General features: G+C 39.4%; 1 protein-coding gene across 5 annotated transcripts in view; it reads left to right on the forward strand.

The window, feature by feature from the left end:
* CDC14A (cell division cycle 14A) overlaps positions 1-16,318 on the forward strand; it is a 178,434-nt gene that overhangs the window by 32,094 nt on the left and 130,022 nt on the right. For all 5 annotated transcript variants that reach the window (XM_024751234.1, XM_024751233.1, XM_024751238.1 and 2 more), the window contains one exon: positions 2,684-2,776. In XM_024751234.1, coding sequence (XP_024607002.1) covers positions 2,684-2,776 — 93 coding nt within the window. The remainder of the gene's footprint in view (positions 1-2,683; positions 2,777-16,318) is intronic.

Raw genomic sequence — 16,318 nt, forward strand, 5'->3', positions numbered from 1 at the left:
GAGCACAGGCTCAGTAGTTGTGGCGCACGGACTTAGTTGCTCCGCGGCATGTGGGATCTTCCTGGACCAGGGCTTGAACCCGTGTCCCCTACATTGGCAGGCGGATGCTTAACCACTACGCCACCAGGGAAGTCCAGGTATTTTAAAATAGTTAAAATTTCTAGGTAGATTTTGTGAAGAATATTCTTTATCTGATATAATTTCTGAAAGCTTGTAAAGGTAAAAAAAATCTTCCCTTAAAATTTTAATTTGTATTATGTTTACTTTAAAAAATGTATAAGTATACAGTGAAAAGAAAATTTCCTTCAGAATTCTGTCCTCATGGTTCCCATTGTAGGATGGTTCTCTGCATTCTGTATACTTTAGAATTAGAGAGAAAAACAAAAAAGAGGCAAACACAAAAAGTTCAAAAACAATCCAACAGTAAAGACCATTGACGATGAAAAAACAGCAATAGGAGTTTGTCACTGTTGGTGAGTAAATTTGTAAAATAAATTCCACATTATTTAATGATGAGAGTAGCTTGTTATGAAACCTAAACTCTTAGTAGGAAAGGGCATCGAAACATAATTTAAACTTCCTCAGAGGTGTGTTAGGGATCCAGGAAATGAAAATAGTGAGAGGCTGAGAGCCAGAAGAGCTGAGTCCTTGTGTTCCATCTGACTCATGTTAACGGGGTCATGGCCTCTGTAAGGCAGTCTTTAGGTAGTGTAGGATTTAGAGACCGTAGAAGAAGCTTAGGTCTTAAGAGCCTTGATTCTTCTTTCAATAAATCAAACATAACTTATTGATGGAGATAAATCACTGGCAAAAACAAACAAATGAGAAATGTCCAGCAGGTAACAATTCCAAATTGAGAAAGTAAGTAGACAAGTGTCAACACCACTGATAGTGACCTTAAAGTCTTTAGATAACTTGTGTGCTTTAACTCCACTGACCTGAATTGAATAAAATGTACTCTTTAAAAAAAAATTTATTATCATTGTTTTTAAATGTACTCTTTTAAACTTTATGTCATAGGGGTATTTTAGTAAGCTTGTCTGGAAATAAGGACTTTGGTAATAAGAGACCAAACCTCAAGGAGGTTTGAGGCCAACACTTATTTTTCAAAGTTCAATTTAAAAGAGCAGTGCTGGACTTCCCTGGTGGCGCAGTGTTTAAGAATCCACCTGCCAATGCAGGGGACGCAGGTTTGAGCCCAGGTCTGGGAAGATCTCACATGCTGCTGAGCACCTAACCCTGTGTGCCACAACTACTGAGCCTGTGCCTTAGAGCCCACGAGCCACAACTACGGAGGCTGCATGCCACAGCTACTGAAGCCTGCGCGCCTAGAGCCCGTGCTCCGCAACAAGAGAAGCCACCACAGTGAGAAGCCCGTGCACCTCAACTAGAGAAAGCCCGTGTGCAGCAGTGAAGACCCAATATAGCCAAAGATAAATAAATAAATTAAAAAAAATAATAAAAGAGCAGTGCCATTTTCAGAACATGATTCTTGGTTATCAAAGAAATGCCTGACTTGGGACGGTGAGGGTTTCTAGGCTTACAGCCATGATGCATAGAACTATGTTTTCTGTGGTTACACATTAAAGCCAGAATGTTGCTGTTTCATCTTAGAATGGACTTCAGAGTTTTAGAAGAGCTTCTTTTCCTTGTAGAAAACAGCAGGGTAAAGAAAGGTATATAGTTGAGTTCTTACATTTTTAAGGGGGCTCTAAAAGCAGATATTCTGTGGGTTGTGGTTAGTGTGTAGCATATAAAAAGCTGCCTTTCTAGTCGGTATGAATTTATAGATAAATATGAAAATGTACTTATGTGTCTGTATTTTGAAAACCATTTGTTTTGAAATATGAGGAAAACCATATAACTGTTTTGAAATATGAGGAAATGGAGTGGATTTCATTGAGTTGTATCATGTTCTCATTGTCTTATGTTTGAACTTTTACTAATAATTTGATTTCATTTTAACAGATCTTTTTGTTTTTACCTTTTCATGTTCAGCATGTGTACAATACACTATGTCGCTTATTTTGGATATCGTTGAGCATGCAGCATATTGCCTGGCGTATAGCAGCTGGTGCTTAATAACTGTTCATTTGAGTCCATGAATTTAATATATGGCTATTGTATTAAGATGTTTGCTGACATAATCCTTTTGATGGTTCATTTTTTTCCATTAACCATTTATTTTCAGGTAATTAAAAGGAGATTTTTTAATAGAACATTATAAAAAGAAAATATTAATATTGGTGCTCTGGTTAATATAGACATTTAAAAATTTTTAGAGAGGAAAATAGATTGGTTGACACATTTAAAAACAAATGGCATAATATGAAAAGCATAGATAAATTTTCTGGGAGTGGGTGTGGTGTGTTAGGGAATGAAAAAGGATGAATAGACTTTACATATAAGATCAAGAGTAAATCTTCAAAAATGAGTCCTGCTATAATAAAGATGCCAATAATTTATCTCCCATTGTATCAGTCTCCTTTCTTGGAGAGAAATATATTTGGTATGTGCTAATTCTTACATTATGATTGAGCTGTAAAAAGTATGAGCTAGTATCCCTCCATCCCGTACAACTTATGTATGAATGCCATAGAAATTGAAGTCGAAAGTTGTTAAATTTCACTGATTGTGAATTGTCTCTGTGGTTACACGAACTCTTTTTATTCCCTCTTTCTAGTCATACAGTTTATCACGAAAGAAAATTGTGCACTACACCTGTTTTGACCAACGGAAAAGAGCAAACGCAGCATTTTTGATAGGTGCTTATGCCGTAAGTACTTTTTTCATGATTATTTTCTATAATCAGGCCAATGGAATGCTAACACTGCCAGATAAAATCCAGGCCACTTTTTCAGTGGAATTGGGAGATGGTGAAGATTATTAGCAGCTTAGGAATTGATCTGGAATGGAAAGTGTGGACCAGTATTGATCATCTGTTTACTCTTGGATCTTATTTTCCATTAGCTAATGAGAGAATCTTGGGACTGCAATGTGTAGCTTGTATTCCACAGTTGTATAGGTGTTTTTAATAAAAAGAATACCCAGAAAGGATATTCACAGGAAAAAAATATATAGTGGAAGATTATTAAAGACTTAATGGTTTCCTTTTTTTGGGGATAAGAGGAAATCCTTGATTGCATGGGGGAGGATCATTATTGTTATTATTATCAGTCCATTTATTTATCTATACAAGTGTTTGCAGTAAGCAAACTGAATATAAATCCTGCTTATATTGCAACTTCCCTAATGACTAGACATGACTTTTCAAAAATAATTTTGATTAGAAATTTTGTTCTCTGTAGGCACTAAAATGTAAATGTGAGTTCCCCATGAATGTGCTACACAATTTTTTTTTTTTTTAACTTTTTTTTTTCTTCTGTGGTACGCAGGCCTCTCACTGTTGTGGCCTCTCCCATTGCGGAGCACAGGCTCCGGATGCGCAGGCTCACGGGCCATGGCCCACGGGCCCAGCCGCTCTGCGGCATGCGGGATCCTCCCGGACCGGGGCACAAACCCTTGTCCCCTGCATCGGCAGGCGGACTCTCAACCACTGTGCCACCAGGGAAGCCCATGTGCTACACAATTTTGTTGTGAATACTTCTAGAATTTTCTATATATACTGGGATTGGGCAGGCAGGGGAGAGAGGTGTCCTTTTCCCTCTCATCCTTCAGGAAGGTCGGTGTTTCTCTAAAGCCTGGAAGCTCACTGCTGCCTGACCTTTCAGCGGCTTCCTTCTGAAGACCTTGATGGAAGGAGGCACCAGCTACTAGACATCAAACTCTGCCACATCAACCCAAAAGCTTTGGGGGAAAAAGCCCAGCTGTGCTGTTGAAAAGACTGTCAGCTGTTGCAGGGTGTAGGCTGCGGATAGTGGCAGGCTGACAGCCAGACCGCAGCCCGGGGCCTTTTTTCCAGAACTGAGATGCCCAGCTCTGTCCACCTTTTCTCATCAGGATGTGGCTACAGTAAAGCCTTGGGCCATCCCTTGTGGTACTTTTCTTTCCTGCTCCATAGACAGCATGCTATAGTATTTGGAATCATGACTAGGAATCAGAAGCACAGTGTTTCATCCTAAAGTGGCTCTAGGATGAGGGGTAAGCCACTTTATCTTTCTTAGCTTTACTTAGTTTCCTTATCTGTAAAATGAGAGGGTTGGATATAATGACCTCTAAGTTTCCTTCCAATTCTGAGGATACTAGGATTATTTGTAGCGCCAGCCAGGCTCTTGCTTTTATTTTAAGAGCATGCATGAAAAGCTGGCTGTTGGCATGAAGGTTCAGAGAAGTGCTGGTTTAAGCTGAATTAAGCAGGCATGCTTATTTTTCACTTTGATAATTACTATTTATTTGAAACTGATAATTGACACCATGTTTAAATTATGGAGAGTCTGTAATAACCTCTGGATTCAAGCCACGTAAACAAGCCTGTCTTCCTGAGGGGTTTTGTGATGTTTTTGAGCATGTTATTCGTGAGTCCTTTGTCACAGGGATTGCCATCAGGAAGAGGTCATTTGCTACTCGCTCCTTCCCCCCTCTTCCCCTCCTTCACCCCTTCTTTCTTTTATTTTCTTTCTTAATGCCCGTCCTTCCTGATTTTAGTGTCTTCCTTAATTTCAGCATGGCACCTTTGGAATTTTGAATGGAAGTTTAGTTCTAATAGATGCGTTGAGCTTGGGGATAAAATATATCTTCTAATGCAGAAGTTTCCACCACTTTAAAGCAGCCAAATGAAAGAAAAGCAGTCTAAGGAAATGCTGAGGGCAGCATGAGCTTGTCTTAAATGCTGATTACGGTTCTGAGAGGCAGTGTAATGATTATTTTACTAGTCATTTCCCAGCTGATTTTCTTTTCTAATTTTAGAAATGTGTTCCCCAGAGAGCTTTTTGACACAACCCTTAAAAAATATGAGAACCAGGAATTGTAAACTTTCCTTAAAGAAAATTTTGTGCCTTACTTTGTATTATATGTATGCATTTAATAGTTGACTCAAGTATTTTAAGAAGACAGTAATGGCATTATACATACATTTCAGCTAAGATTCATATGTATTACATATTGCTATTTGGGTAAGTCATAATCTCCTGGGGGAATCTTCTTGGGCATAAAAGACTTTTACTTTTGGAGTAGCCGTGTAGCCAAACGGGGGGGGCTATGTACATGTGTATTTTTCAGAATCCCCAGCTGTGAAGGTGTTCCTCTTTTTAATATGTGGTATCAGCCCTCTATCAAGGGGCACTGACGACTAATTTGTACTAAGACAAGCCTTTTTCCCTGAGCCTTATTCTTCTCATTTGTAAAATTTGGCTAATACCAGGGTTTTCTGGTCTACTTCACAGGATTATTATCAAGGTCAAATATCTAACTGCCTGTCTGATAGCACCACATAATATATCTAAATGATATGTCACATTTACTGTGACAGAAGTTTTTATTCCTTCTCTCCACAAACCTATTTATTCCCCTACTCATTGCCTTTTTAGTAAATGAGCTACCATCAGCAACTTACTGAATCAAAGGATAGTAGTCATTTTGATTCCTGTTGTTTCCTCTTCCCACATTATACTCATCAGTAATTTCTAACTCTAAAACACATATTGAGTCAGAATACTTCTTTCCCTCTCTGTTGCTATCACCTAGTCCAAGCCACTGTCACCGTTCACCTGGATGCCCACCACAGCTTCATACATTGTCTCCTTTTCACACCCTTGCTTCCCTTTAATCCAGTTGCTACACAATTGTCAGAGTGATGTTTTAAAACTATAAATTAGATCATTGCCCTCTTTCAAGTCTGTCTAATGATCGCTCGCTCTTCTTGGCATGAAATTCAGCCTCCTTACCAATGCCATGAAGGTCCTCCCTGATCTGGCCCTTTCTCCCTCTGTGATCACCTTACTCAAGATGCTCCCATCACACTGGCCTTCTAGCTGTGGAATCGCAAGTGTGCTCCTGCCGGAAGGCCTTGATATTTCTGTTCTCTCTCTCTCACCTCGGGTTTTTACCTCAGACCCTTGCATTGCTTCTTCCTTCTGATCTGATGTCACCTCCTCAGAGAGACTTTCTCTTGAGTTTTACCTTGTTTCCTCCACCTCCAGTCACCCTCTAGCCCTTTGCTGTTTTAGTCATTATTTTGTAGTACTCTACTACTTGAAATTATCTGGTTCATTTGTGTATTTACTTGTTTATTATTTCTTTCCTAGACTAGAGGGTAGGGACCTTGTCAGTTTTGTTCATTGCTGTGTCTAGGAGGTGATAAACTATTTAATCAGGGGTTAGGCCCAGGCATTCACCAGTTGAACTGGAAACTGGCCACAGTGGGGCCTTTCTGCTGTGCTGAATCATGGGAAAGTCCAGGGTTGGGGGCAGGGCCTCAGGGAGGAGACGAGGTGGCCAGCCTGGAGGGGACTGGAGGATTTACCAACTGGAATGGAACTATTTCGGTACTTGAACACTGAGCATCAGTTTAGAACTGTGCCTGGCCTATGGTAGATGCTGCATAAATATCTACTGAATGAATGAATAATGGAATGGTAAAATATGAAAGAAAGAAGGAAGGTGACTTTCTTTGGGTAACTTCAGAGAGAAACTGAAAATGATCAAATTGGATCAAATTGGACATAAAGTTTAAAGTCATGTCTTCCTCATTACTGGAAATATTTGCAGTAATGATTGAGCCAACCATTGTTTTTCTTTTTAATTTATTTATTAAAAAAAAATTTTTGGCTGCGTTGGGTCTTCCTTGCTGCACAAGGGCTTTCTCTAGTTGTGGTGAGTGAGGGCTACTCTTCGTTGCGATGTGCGGGCTTCTCATTGCAGTGGCTTCTCTTTGTTGTGGAGCACGGGCTCTAGGCCTGCGGGCTTCAGTAGTTGTGGCACTTGGGCTCCGTAGTTGTGGCTTGCGGGCTGTAGAGTGCAGGCTCAGTAGTTGTGGTACAGGGGCTTAGTTGCTCCACGGCATGTGGGATCTTCCCGGACCAGTGCTCGAACCCGTGTCCCCTGCATTGGCAGGTGGATTCTTAACCACTGTACCACCAGGGAAGTCCCTCAACCATGATCTTTAAAGATGCAGAATCAAAGCAAAGGTTATAGACCAAGGACAGTACCTGTATACAAAGTCACATCACTATCTTGCTTCTTTTTTTTTTTCTTTTTTGATAAACTTTGTTTTCAATTATTTTTATTATGGTAAAATACTATGTAAAATTTACTATATTAATAATTTTTTCTTTGTTTTTTATTATTTTTTATTGAGGTATAACTGACATAACATATTAGTTTCAGAGGTACAACAAAATGATTCAATATCTGCAAATAATTGCAAAATGACCACTGCAACAAATCCAGTTAACATCTGTCACTATACATAGTTACCAAAAGTCTTTTTTTCTTTGATGAATCTTAAGCATTTTTAAGGGTATAGTTCAGTAGTATTAGGTACGTTCATATTGTTGTACAACTATCATCCCTTGCTTTTGAGTGTGACATCTTGTGCAGACATTATGTACCTACAGAGTCAGGGCTTTGCCTGTGGTTTCTCTGTTAGATCATGACTTTAAGTATGTCACAGAAGCTTTTGTGTTTCTATTTCCTTATCTGTAAGTGAGGGAGAGCCTTTTTATGTTTTATCTCCTAGAGGTGTCATGAGTATCAAAAAGGAGATAAAATACAGAACATCATGTTCAGTAGGAAATCCACAAACCCTTCTCTGTGGGTGATCTGAAAGCCAGAGTTGCTGGAATGATGTGGCCACTGGAGATCACAGTGACGCTCAGCAGATGACAGGCACCCATTTCAGGGCAGTCCCCACTCATGAAGCATCTCTTTATCCCTAAGCTGTGACGTTGTGCTCCTTGAGATGGAGGGCTCAGATTTTAAGAACAGACCAACTTTGTTGGAAAGGTGTTTCCCTTCCAGGACAATACTCAGTGCAGTTTCTGTTTTAGAGTTAGGATGCTTAGATTATCATAGCATCCAAAATACTCCCATATGAATTTGAAGAAGATGGCTTTTAAAAAATTAAAAGCATGAATTAATTAGGCTCTTGCCACATGCTTAGAGACCAAATCCTCACTTGTTTCTGTATTGTTTTCGGTTCACAGAACTATGGTAAAGAGATCAAGGAGAATTTGGAGCAGGCCATGATGATTGAAGGATTGGAAAATAATTCAGAGTTAAAGAATTAAGAATTTTTTCAGCTTTGTGGAGGATTCTGGTTACCACATTGTATGTTCCTAAACGCACTTGTTAAGGCCTCATATTGCTAAATAAGGGGTCTAATTATGGATTAACTGGGACTGGCCTGAACCAGATGTCATGTCTGAATCAGGGATGACAAGGCTAAGGTTTGTAGACTTTTTAACCATATCTATGTCTGCTATTTGTTTTGTAGACTATACTTAAGGCCTTAGCAGTTATATTATACCTCTAAGTCTACTACTAATTGCAGAGAAGCCGTTCTCCATCTGGTGTAGTGGTTGAGAGCAAAGACTTCAGCAGAGCCACAGGCTTGGCCTTGAATTCACTTGTTTTTTGTGTGTCTTGACCAAGTTATTTAACTCATCCAAACTCCTGTTTTTTCCATCTTTAAAACAGAGATAATAACACCCCGCCTAACATAGTTGCAGTGAGGACTGAAGGAGGTCATGCTCATGAAGGTGTCAGGGCAGTGCCTGGCATTTTAAGCACTTAGGAGTGGCTGGTGCTCTAGGCAGGAAAGTTATGTGGCCTTCCAAATCATTTTCTGAGCCATTGTCTTACTTCGCCTGAAGAGCCAAAGGCTGCTCGCCTCTTTTTCTCTGCTTGTCTTCCCTCCTTTCCATCCCTTTTCACACTTAGATCCTTCCTTGACTCAGTAACACTCAGAAGGTTGTTAATGTGATGATTGCTTAGAATCATTCACTGGAAGCTGTGAAGGTGTGTGTATGAGTTTTTTCCCCCCTCCTAGGACGTTATCTGCATTCTAAAGGAAGAACCTGTCTAAAGCAAATGAATTTCTCATTTTTGAGATGTGTATTCAGGTATTCGTTAGTTCAGTGAGTATTTATTTAGCTCACATGAGCTCGACTCAGCATTGTGGTGGGCTCTGGGAAATAAAATAAAAATTTTTTTAAAAAGAAAGAAATAAAAAACGAAGAAAGAATGAATGCCTAGCTTTAGAATAGGGGAACAGATGAGCAACAAGTAATTTGGGAGAAGTGTGTAGTAATAAGTGCCAAATTTGGATAAAAATTCATTCAACAAGTGTTCTTCCAGGCCTTGTCATACATGAGGTATTGTTCTAGGAGTTGAGGATACTAAGGTGAATAGCTCCCTGCCTTCTGGTGTTGGTGTTGGGGGACCAGGGTCAAACCTGGAGAGATCTGAGAGGGATCAAGGATGACCAACCCCAGTAGGCCAAGTTGGGAAGGGAATATCAGATGGGGGGCATGGCATGGAGGGGAGGATGCTTTTGGGGGAGGATAGGAGGGGTTGGGAAATGATTAAATTATTTTAAACATCTAGTTTGAAAAGAGGATAATTTAATGAATTTAACCTAACAAATTGGCATAACCACATTGTGGAAGAAAAGTAGAAAGTTTCTCTTGTAATTATATCTCTCTAAGTTTGAACTATTTACTTAGGTATAATTGCAGTGTAGTTTTGTGAACCTTTTTTCCCTTGGCCTACATATGTTTTGCCTTTTTGTTACCTACGTGACCAAATAATATTCCCTTTAGAGTACATACCATTGTTAAACATTTTAGATTCTTTTCAAAATTTTTTATGATGTGACAAACAACTTTCTGCACTGTGAATGCTTCTTTCTGTGGATTTTTGTCTTTAGATTGCCAGAAGTGTGATTAATAGATTAAAAAAAATCAGCATAACTTTAGGCTCTTGGAGTATATTACCATATTTAAGCCAATTTCCACTAAATTTGGTATCATGTGGACTCTTCAGTGTTATATACCTTTGCATAATGGGGATAAACACTAAAGATTTAAAAATTTACTTGGTAGGGCTGGGGGAGGGAAGGATTGGGAGTTTGGGGAATGCAGATGCAAACTAGTATATATAGGACGGATAAACAACACGGTCCTACTGTATAGCACAGGGAACTCTATTCAATATTCTGTGATAAACCATAATGGAAAAGAATATGAAAAAGAATATATATGTATAACTGAATCACTTTGCTGTACAGCAGAAATTAACACGTTGTAAATCAACTATACTTCAGTAAAATAAAAAAACATAAAAATTTAATTGGTGAAAATATTTCATTGTTTTACTAATCATTTTTAATGATTAGTACCTAGGTTGATTATTGCTGTAGTTTTATTTGTGGGTTTATTAACTTTTTGAATAGCTTGTGTTTTTTAAATTTGTTTATTACTGTATTTGGACCATTAAAAGTTGAAAAGTTACTATCAGTCTCTTTCCTTTAAAAAAAGAAGTCATTTCCCTGTGTCTAATTTGTCTAAATAGATGTAGACCCCTAGAAATCACATCCACCAGTCCAAGTTTCTGTAAGAAGTTAAGAAGTCCGTATACCTTAAGTTCTGTTACTTATCAAAATGCTGTATTAATAAGTACTTCTGTGTGGTTGAATACAAAGATGGTTAATTGGAACTGCTGATAATGGACTTATTGATTATTTAACACTGAGTGGCTTACTGAATTTTACAAAAAATTATATTTGGGACAGTATTATTTAAAAGTGGTTAACATGTGTGTGTGTGTGTGTGTGTGTGTGTGTGTTTAAATCATTGGAAAATGGTAAACGAGGCCAACTGACTCTGAATTTGTTTTTGTCTTATTTCTGACTCACAGTTCATCCATAAATTGCAATTTCAGAACTGCTTTAAATTATCATTAAAAAAACTATAGGTTAAACAAATGTTATTTAAAATGTAGGTAAAATTATCAAGAAAATAGTTGGTTCAAAATAATAAAGGTGTTTACCTTAAATATTTATTAAAATAGTAATAAAGTGGATGTCAGCTACCGGTGTTCTGTCAACCTCTGTGGCTTCTTGGTAAACCTACCAGGTAGCGTTTGCTTCTGCTTATAGAAATTGTGGAGAGGAAGGGAGGAGTGGCTTATGGCTGGGGCAGGGCAATTTCCTGTTTGCAGTTCCTTCCTTTTATAGCTTGATAGGCAAGAATGCTAGTGCCTGCAAGTGGGCCAGAGAGGCTTTTATCCTTGCATTTTTGGTGTCTTTAAGCAGGTCAGTCTCCCTAAAATCGTATAGCATTTTCAATTTCAAACTCTTTGAATTTGGAAATTCTGTTAATCTTCTGCATATGGATAGAGCGATATTATCTTTTTCAACTCTCCTTACATGTTTCATTTAGCTGTGGGCTAGAGAAATTAGCTGTTTGCTTTTCACTTGTGGAAGGTTTGTTTCTCAAGTTTAACTGTCTTTTCAGTCTTTTTTTTCCCCCTTCTTCCTGCTAACAAGTTTCCTCTGTGCTGTAAACACACACACACAGACACACACACACACAGACACACACGCACACTGTACTTAGGACAGTATATTTCAAGGGTGATACTGTGTCTGCTCACACAGTTTTGAATCTCATTAGTAGCCTTGAAAAGGCATATACTTTGTATGTGAAAAGCTTATGTCCGTTTGTTTCATTTCCATACTGAATTCAGGGGATGTACTTTTTTTTAAAAAATTTATTTTATTTTTGGCTGCATTGGGTCTTCCTTGCTGCACACGGGCTTTCTCCAGTTGCGGTGAGTGGGGTCTACTCCTTGTTGCGGCGCGCAGGCTTCTTGTTGCGGTGGGCTCTCCCATTGTGGAGCACGGGGCTCCAGAGCGCAGGCTCAGTAGTTGTGGCGCACGGGCTTAGTTGCTCCGTGGCACGCGGGATCTTCCCGGACCAGGGCTCGAACCTGTGTCCCCCTCATTGGCAGGCGGACTCCCAACCACTGCACCCCCAGGGAAGCCAGGGATGTACTTACTTAATGCTTGGAATGGGAAATTTCGTTTTGTTCCCCACAGCAGCCGCAGCATCTAGAACAGTGTCTGACACATCCTAAGTGCTCAGTGAATACTTGCATGAATGACCGAATGTTTAATTGATAAATAAACATTAGTAACATTGATAAACACATTGATAAATAAGTTATCTTCCACGATTCTTGAAAGTTTGATATGGGGTAATTATAAAGCTGGAGTGCTTAAAAATAAATTAGGAAGTCAGTACTAATTATAGAAATAACAACAAGAATCACAGTGTTTTGAGGTATTACTTTTTTAAATTTACGGAGTAAAATAAGGTGTTTTAAATAGCTCTCTAAAATTTTAGAACTGAAATGGACTTTGTTAATATATATAAACATTTGAAATCAGTATTATGGATGATAGTCTTCATTTTAGCCCCAGCATTCTTTCTGTTTTTCTCAGTAGGGGAAAATCCTTATTTATGCATATAAGTTGTTGTTTAAAAATGTCAATCACGGGGCTTCCCTGGTGGCGCAGTGGTTGAGAGTCCGCCTGCCGTTGCAGGGGACACGGGTTCGTGCCCCGGTCCGGGAGGATCCCACATGCCGCGGAGTGGCTGGGCCCGTGAGCCATGGCCGCTGAGCCTGCGCGTCCGGAGCCTGCGCGTCCGGAGCCTGTGCTCCGCAACGGGAGAGGCCACAACAGTGAGAGGACTGCGTACTGCAAAAAAAAAAAAAAATATATATATACTCTCCATATACTTTTCAATAAGAACTAATTCAAATGCTCAAAAAAAAAAAAGAATACTGGAAAAATTTTCAATCAGTTGCATTAAAAAAAATTTAACTGTATTCATTTTTGTTGTTGTTGTTTTTTTTTTTTTTTTTTTTTTTGCGGTACCCGGGCCTCTCACTGTTGTGGCCTCTCCCGCTGCGGAGCACAGGCTCCGGACGTGCAGGCTCAGCGGCCATGGCTCACGGGCCCAGCCGCTCCGCAGCATGTGGGATCTTCCTGGACCGGGGCATGAACCTGTGTCCCCTGCATCTGCAGGCGGACTCTCAACCACTGCGCCACCAGGGAAGCCCAACTGTATTCATTTTTTATGGAAAAAAATTAGAAAAGAGACACTGAAAGCCCTGAAGACATTATTCATTATCATCATGTGACTTGGTGCCAAAAAAAACCCAAAAGACTCACTTTTGCAGAACCACTGAAGTATCTCTGTAAGAAACTGACTAGGAAAAAAAAATCCTGCTCCAGTCCTGCTTTCTCAGATGGAGAATCTGAGACCAGAGAGGTCAAGTGTCTTGCCCAGGGTCAAATCCAGTTAGTGAAAGAGAGAGACTAGAACCCTCCGCCAAGTTCTCAGTTGGAGGTATATCCACCCACAGCACATAGCTGAGCAGTGCTAGTCTTGTAATAATACTGTGTCTAAACCACAATATTCTGCAGAAGATTCAAAACAGCATGTAGTGTGAAAGGGTAGGATGTTCCAGCTGGAAAGCAATGTTTCCAATACACTGGTCATGCAGTTTCTCTTCCGGGCAGCATCTAAGCTTTAATTCTGGCTGATGGAGCTAACACTCCAATAAGTTTGTGTAGCAACCAGGCGAAATGGCAGTTTTCCTCACATTCGCCTCAGTGATGTCTATGAATGTCCTAAAGTGGTTCTAAGTGTCAGGAATGATAGAAAACAGGAGATAGAAAAACAGGAGAACCAAGGAGTGACATGAAGTAGTTTATCTTAGGACTGGGTTTTCCAAGTTTTTTCACTATAATCCACAGTAAGAAACATATTTTACATTGCAGCTTAGTTCACATACTCATACATACACACACACACACACACACACACACACACACACACAGACATGCACATACCATTCACATGAATAATTGAAACAAAAGGTTCATGAAACAATTTTTATCTTACAATGGGTGAGGTATACTGACATTTTATATTCTGTCCTGTTTTATTAAAGAAAAGTCTTTATCCATGAAATTGATTTTGCTGCTCACAGCCATTGGAGAATCTGCTTGCTGTGCTTAGATCTGAAATGTATTTGCATGTTTTTTAGGGCATCGATTTTGACACTGAACATGCAGGTGATTGTTTGGCCCATCTGGGTTAGTCTGCAATTAATGCAAACAGCTTAAGTAAATTTTAAAGTGTCCTGAACTCCTCAGAGGTGCCTCTCTCTAAATATCAAGATGTACAGCTGGCTCCCACATGATTTTCATTCATTTGCTACTTGATTATTAGAAAAAGCTGAGTTTGTTTTAAGCCCTCGAATAATACAATTTATCTTTGCACATCGCAGTTCCATTTAAATCACTGTGTTTCCCTCAAACTCCTCTCCTACACATCCCCTTCTTCCTGGCAGCCCAAATGTGCATTTATTCATTTGGGGACAACCTTGAATGAGAAACGTCTGTGCTTGGGTCAGCACTGGGGGCCCTGAGGAGCCAGCGCTGAGCCTGCCTCTGGGTCTGTTATGTGAGTGCCTGTCCAGTTTAGTTTCTGAATTTGTGCTCATGATATGTAATGCCCTATTGACCTCACGACATCTAATCTTAAACCTTAGGTTTGTAAGGGTTTTTGAGTGCATACTTTTAATCTATGTAAATTTTATTTCAAGTCTTTCTTTTCTATTTGACATAGTGAATAAAATAGTGGCCGTTTCCCTATTATGGACAGTGAACTAATAACTGAAAAGCCCTCTCCATATGTACTTTCTGAAATTTTAAATAAAGCAGGAGCTAACTGCAGCTCCATTGAGGTTGCTGTGTGTTGAGTTATTCCTAAGACTCTTAGTGCCCCAAATATGGTCACCACGGCAATAAACTCAGACCGTGCCCATGCTGGCTACTAGGTCCCATGTCAGCGCCACTCTGCCCCTGCATCTTTCTTAGTTCTCTCCTTCACTGTGCCTCTGCCTCAGCCTTGCTTCCTGGTGTCCACCCCCTCTCACCTTCCATAATAAATGCTTAGAGGGCTTCTGAATTTTCATTATGGAAAACCAGGCTCTTATGATGAGAACCTAAAGCGAGGGATGTAGTTGGTCAGCAAATTCACGGTTAAAGTAAATAGTCGGGCTAGGTAAGTGTAAGTTCAGCCTGAAAGAGATATTTAGAGTTGCTGTAGTACCTCAGAGAATTATTTAATAGGGGAGTAACATTTGTGGTTCATAGTTTCAAATTAAGGAGCAGACAGACAAGCCTTTCCGTGTGAAGATACATACTGTAGGATGAATCAGACTTTAAAGTTCTTTCGTGAGTGGGTGTGTGAGTCAATTAGTGGGGCCTACTTTGGGAAATTTGTAAATTGATTAAAAAAAAACACCCCATAATTCCTTTCTCAGAGAAACTTCCTGATGTTTTTTCCGTAATTGGTCCAGTCTCCTCTCCTCTCCTCCCAACTGTTTATTTTGTCATTTCTTATTATCTGACCCAGAACCTGGCTTAATTATAGCTTTTCTCACCTTGTTTTGTAATTAATTACGTGTGATATAATCCACTAGAATGAGCTCTTTGCTATTACTTGCTTTGCCATCTCTCTCCTACTAGAATGAGGTCCTTGAGTAGAGGAGTTACTCACATTTATATCCTCGGTACCTAACATAATGCCTGTCTGTGTTGTTTTAAGGAATAAGGAATGAACAAGATAGGAGACGGCCGTGGAGGGAGTTCAGATTCCCAAGGTGACTGATCTTGTGTTAACAGTGTGTGAGAAATAATGCAAACTCCAAGCTCGAGGTCTTCATCACACCACTCCTACCCCCAGGTCCTGCAGTTGACTTCTGTAACCCAGGTCTCAGCTGCAGTGCTTTCAATTTGAAATCCACTGCTTATGAAAACTTATGGGAATGGACCCATCCCGTACAAAGAATTTAGGGTTATGCTGTAACTCTCTTAATAGCGTTGCAGGGTATTGTCTGTCTTGGAGTTGGGAAAGCCTTAAATCCCATTAGTTTGAAGGTGGTATTATGTTCCCTTCAGAAATGTGTGAAGTTTGGAGAAAATTCTCAGTGTCTGTAAGGGAGTTGTAGTTTTGGCAGCAAGCTGCATATTTTGCTAGGAGCCAAATTTTAAGTTTTATTGTCTTTCTGGAAACACATCTGTGAAATAATGGAAATAGTGACAAAATGTGCTTAGTATTTTAAAACAGTTTCTAAAATCATTTTGTTTACTTGTCTCCAAGTCAGATATTTGAATTAAAAAACAACAACTTTTAGAATACCCTGACATTGGGCTATGACATTATTAACACAAAGTTTAAGAAATATATTAGATATTAAATTTTATATATGTGTACTGGCTAATGACAGTATTTTACTTCTGAATTCATGGAAGAGGAAGTTAGATTTTAGTTGTTGA

Source organism: Neophocaena asiaeorientalis, unplaced genomic scaffold (genome assembly GCF_003031525.2).
Source record: "Neophocaena asiaeorientalis asiaeorientalis breed wild unplaced genomic scaffold, Neophocaena_asiaeorientalis_V1.1 scaffold147, whole genome shotgun sequence".
In the NCBI taxonomy this organism is placed as follows: domain Eukaryota; kingdom Metazoa; phylum Chordata; class Mammalia; order Artiodactyla; family Phocoenidae; genus Neophocaena; species Neophocaena asiaeorientalis.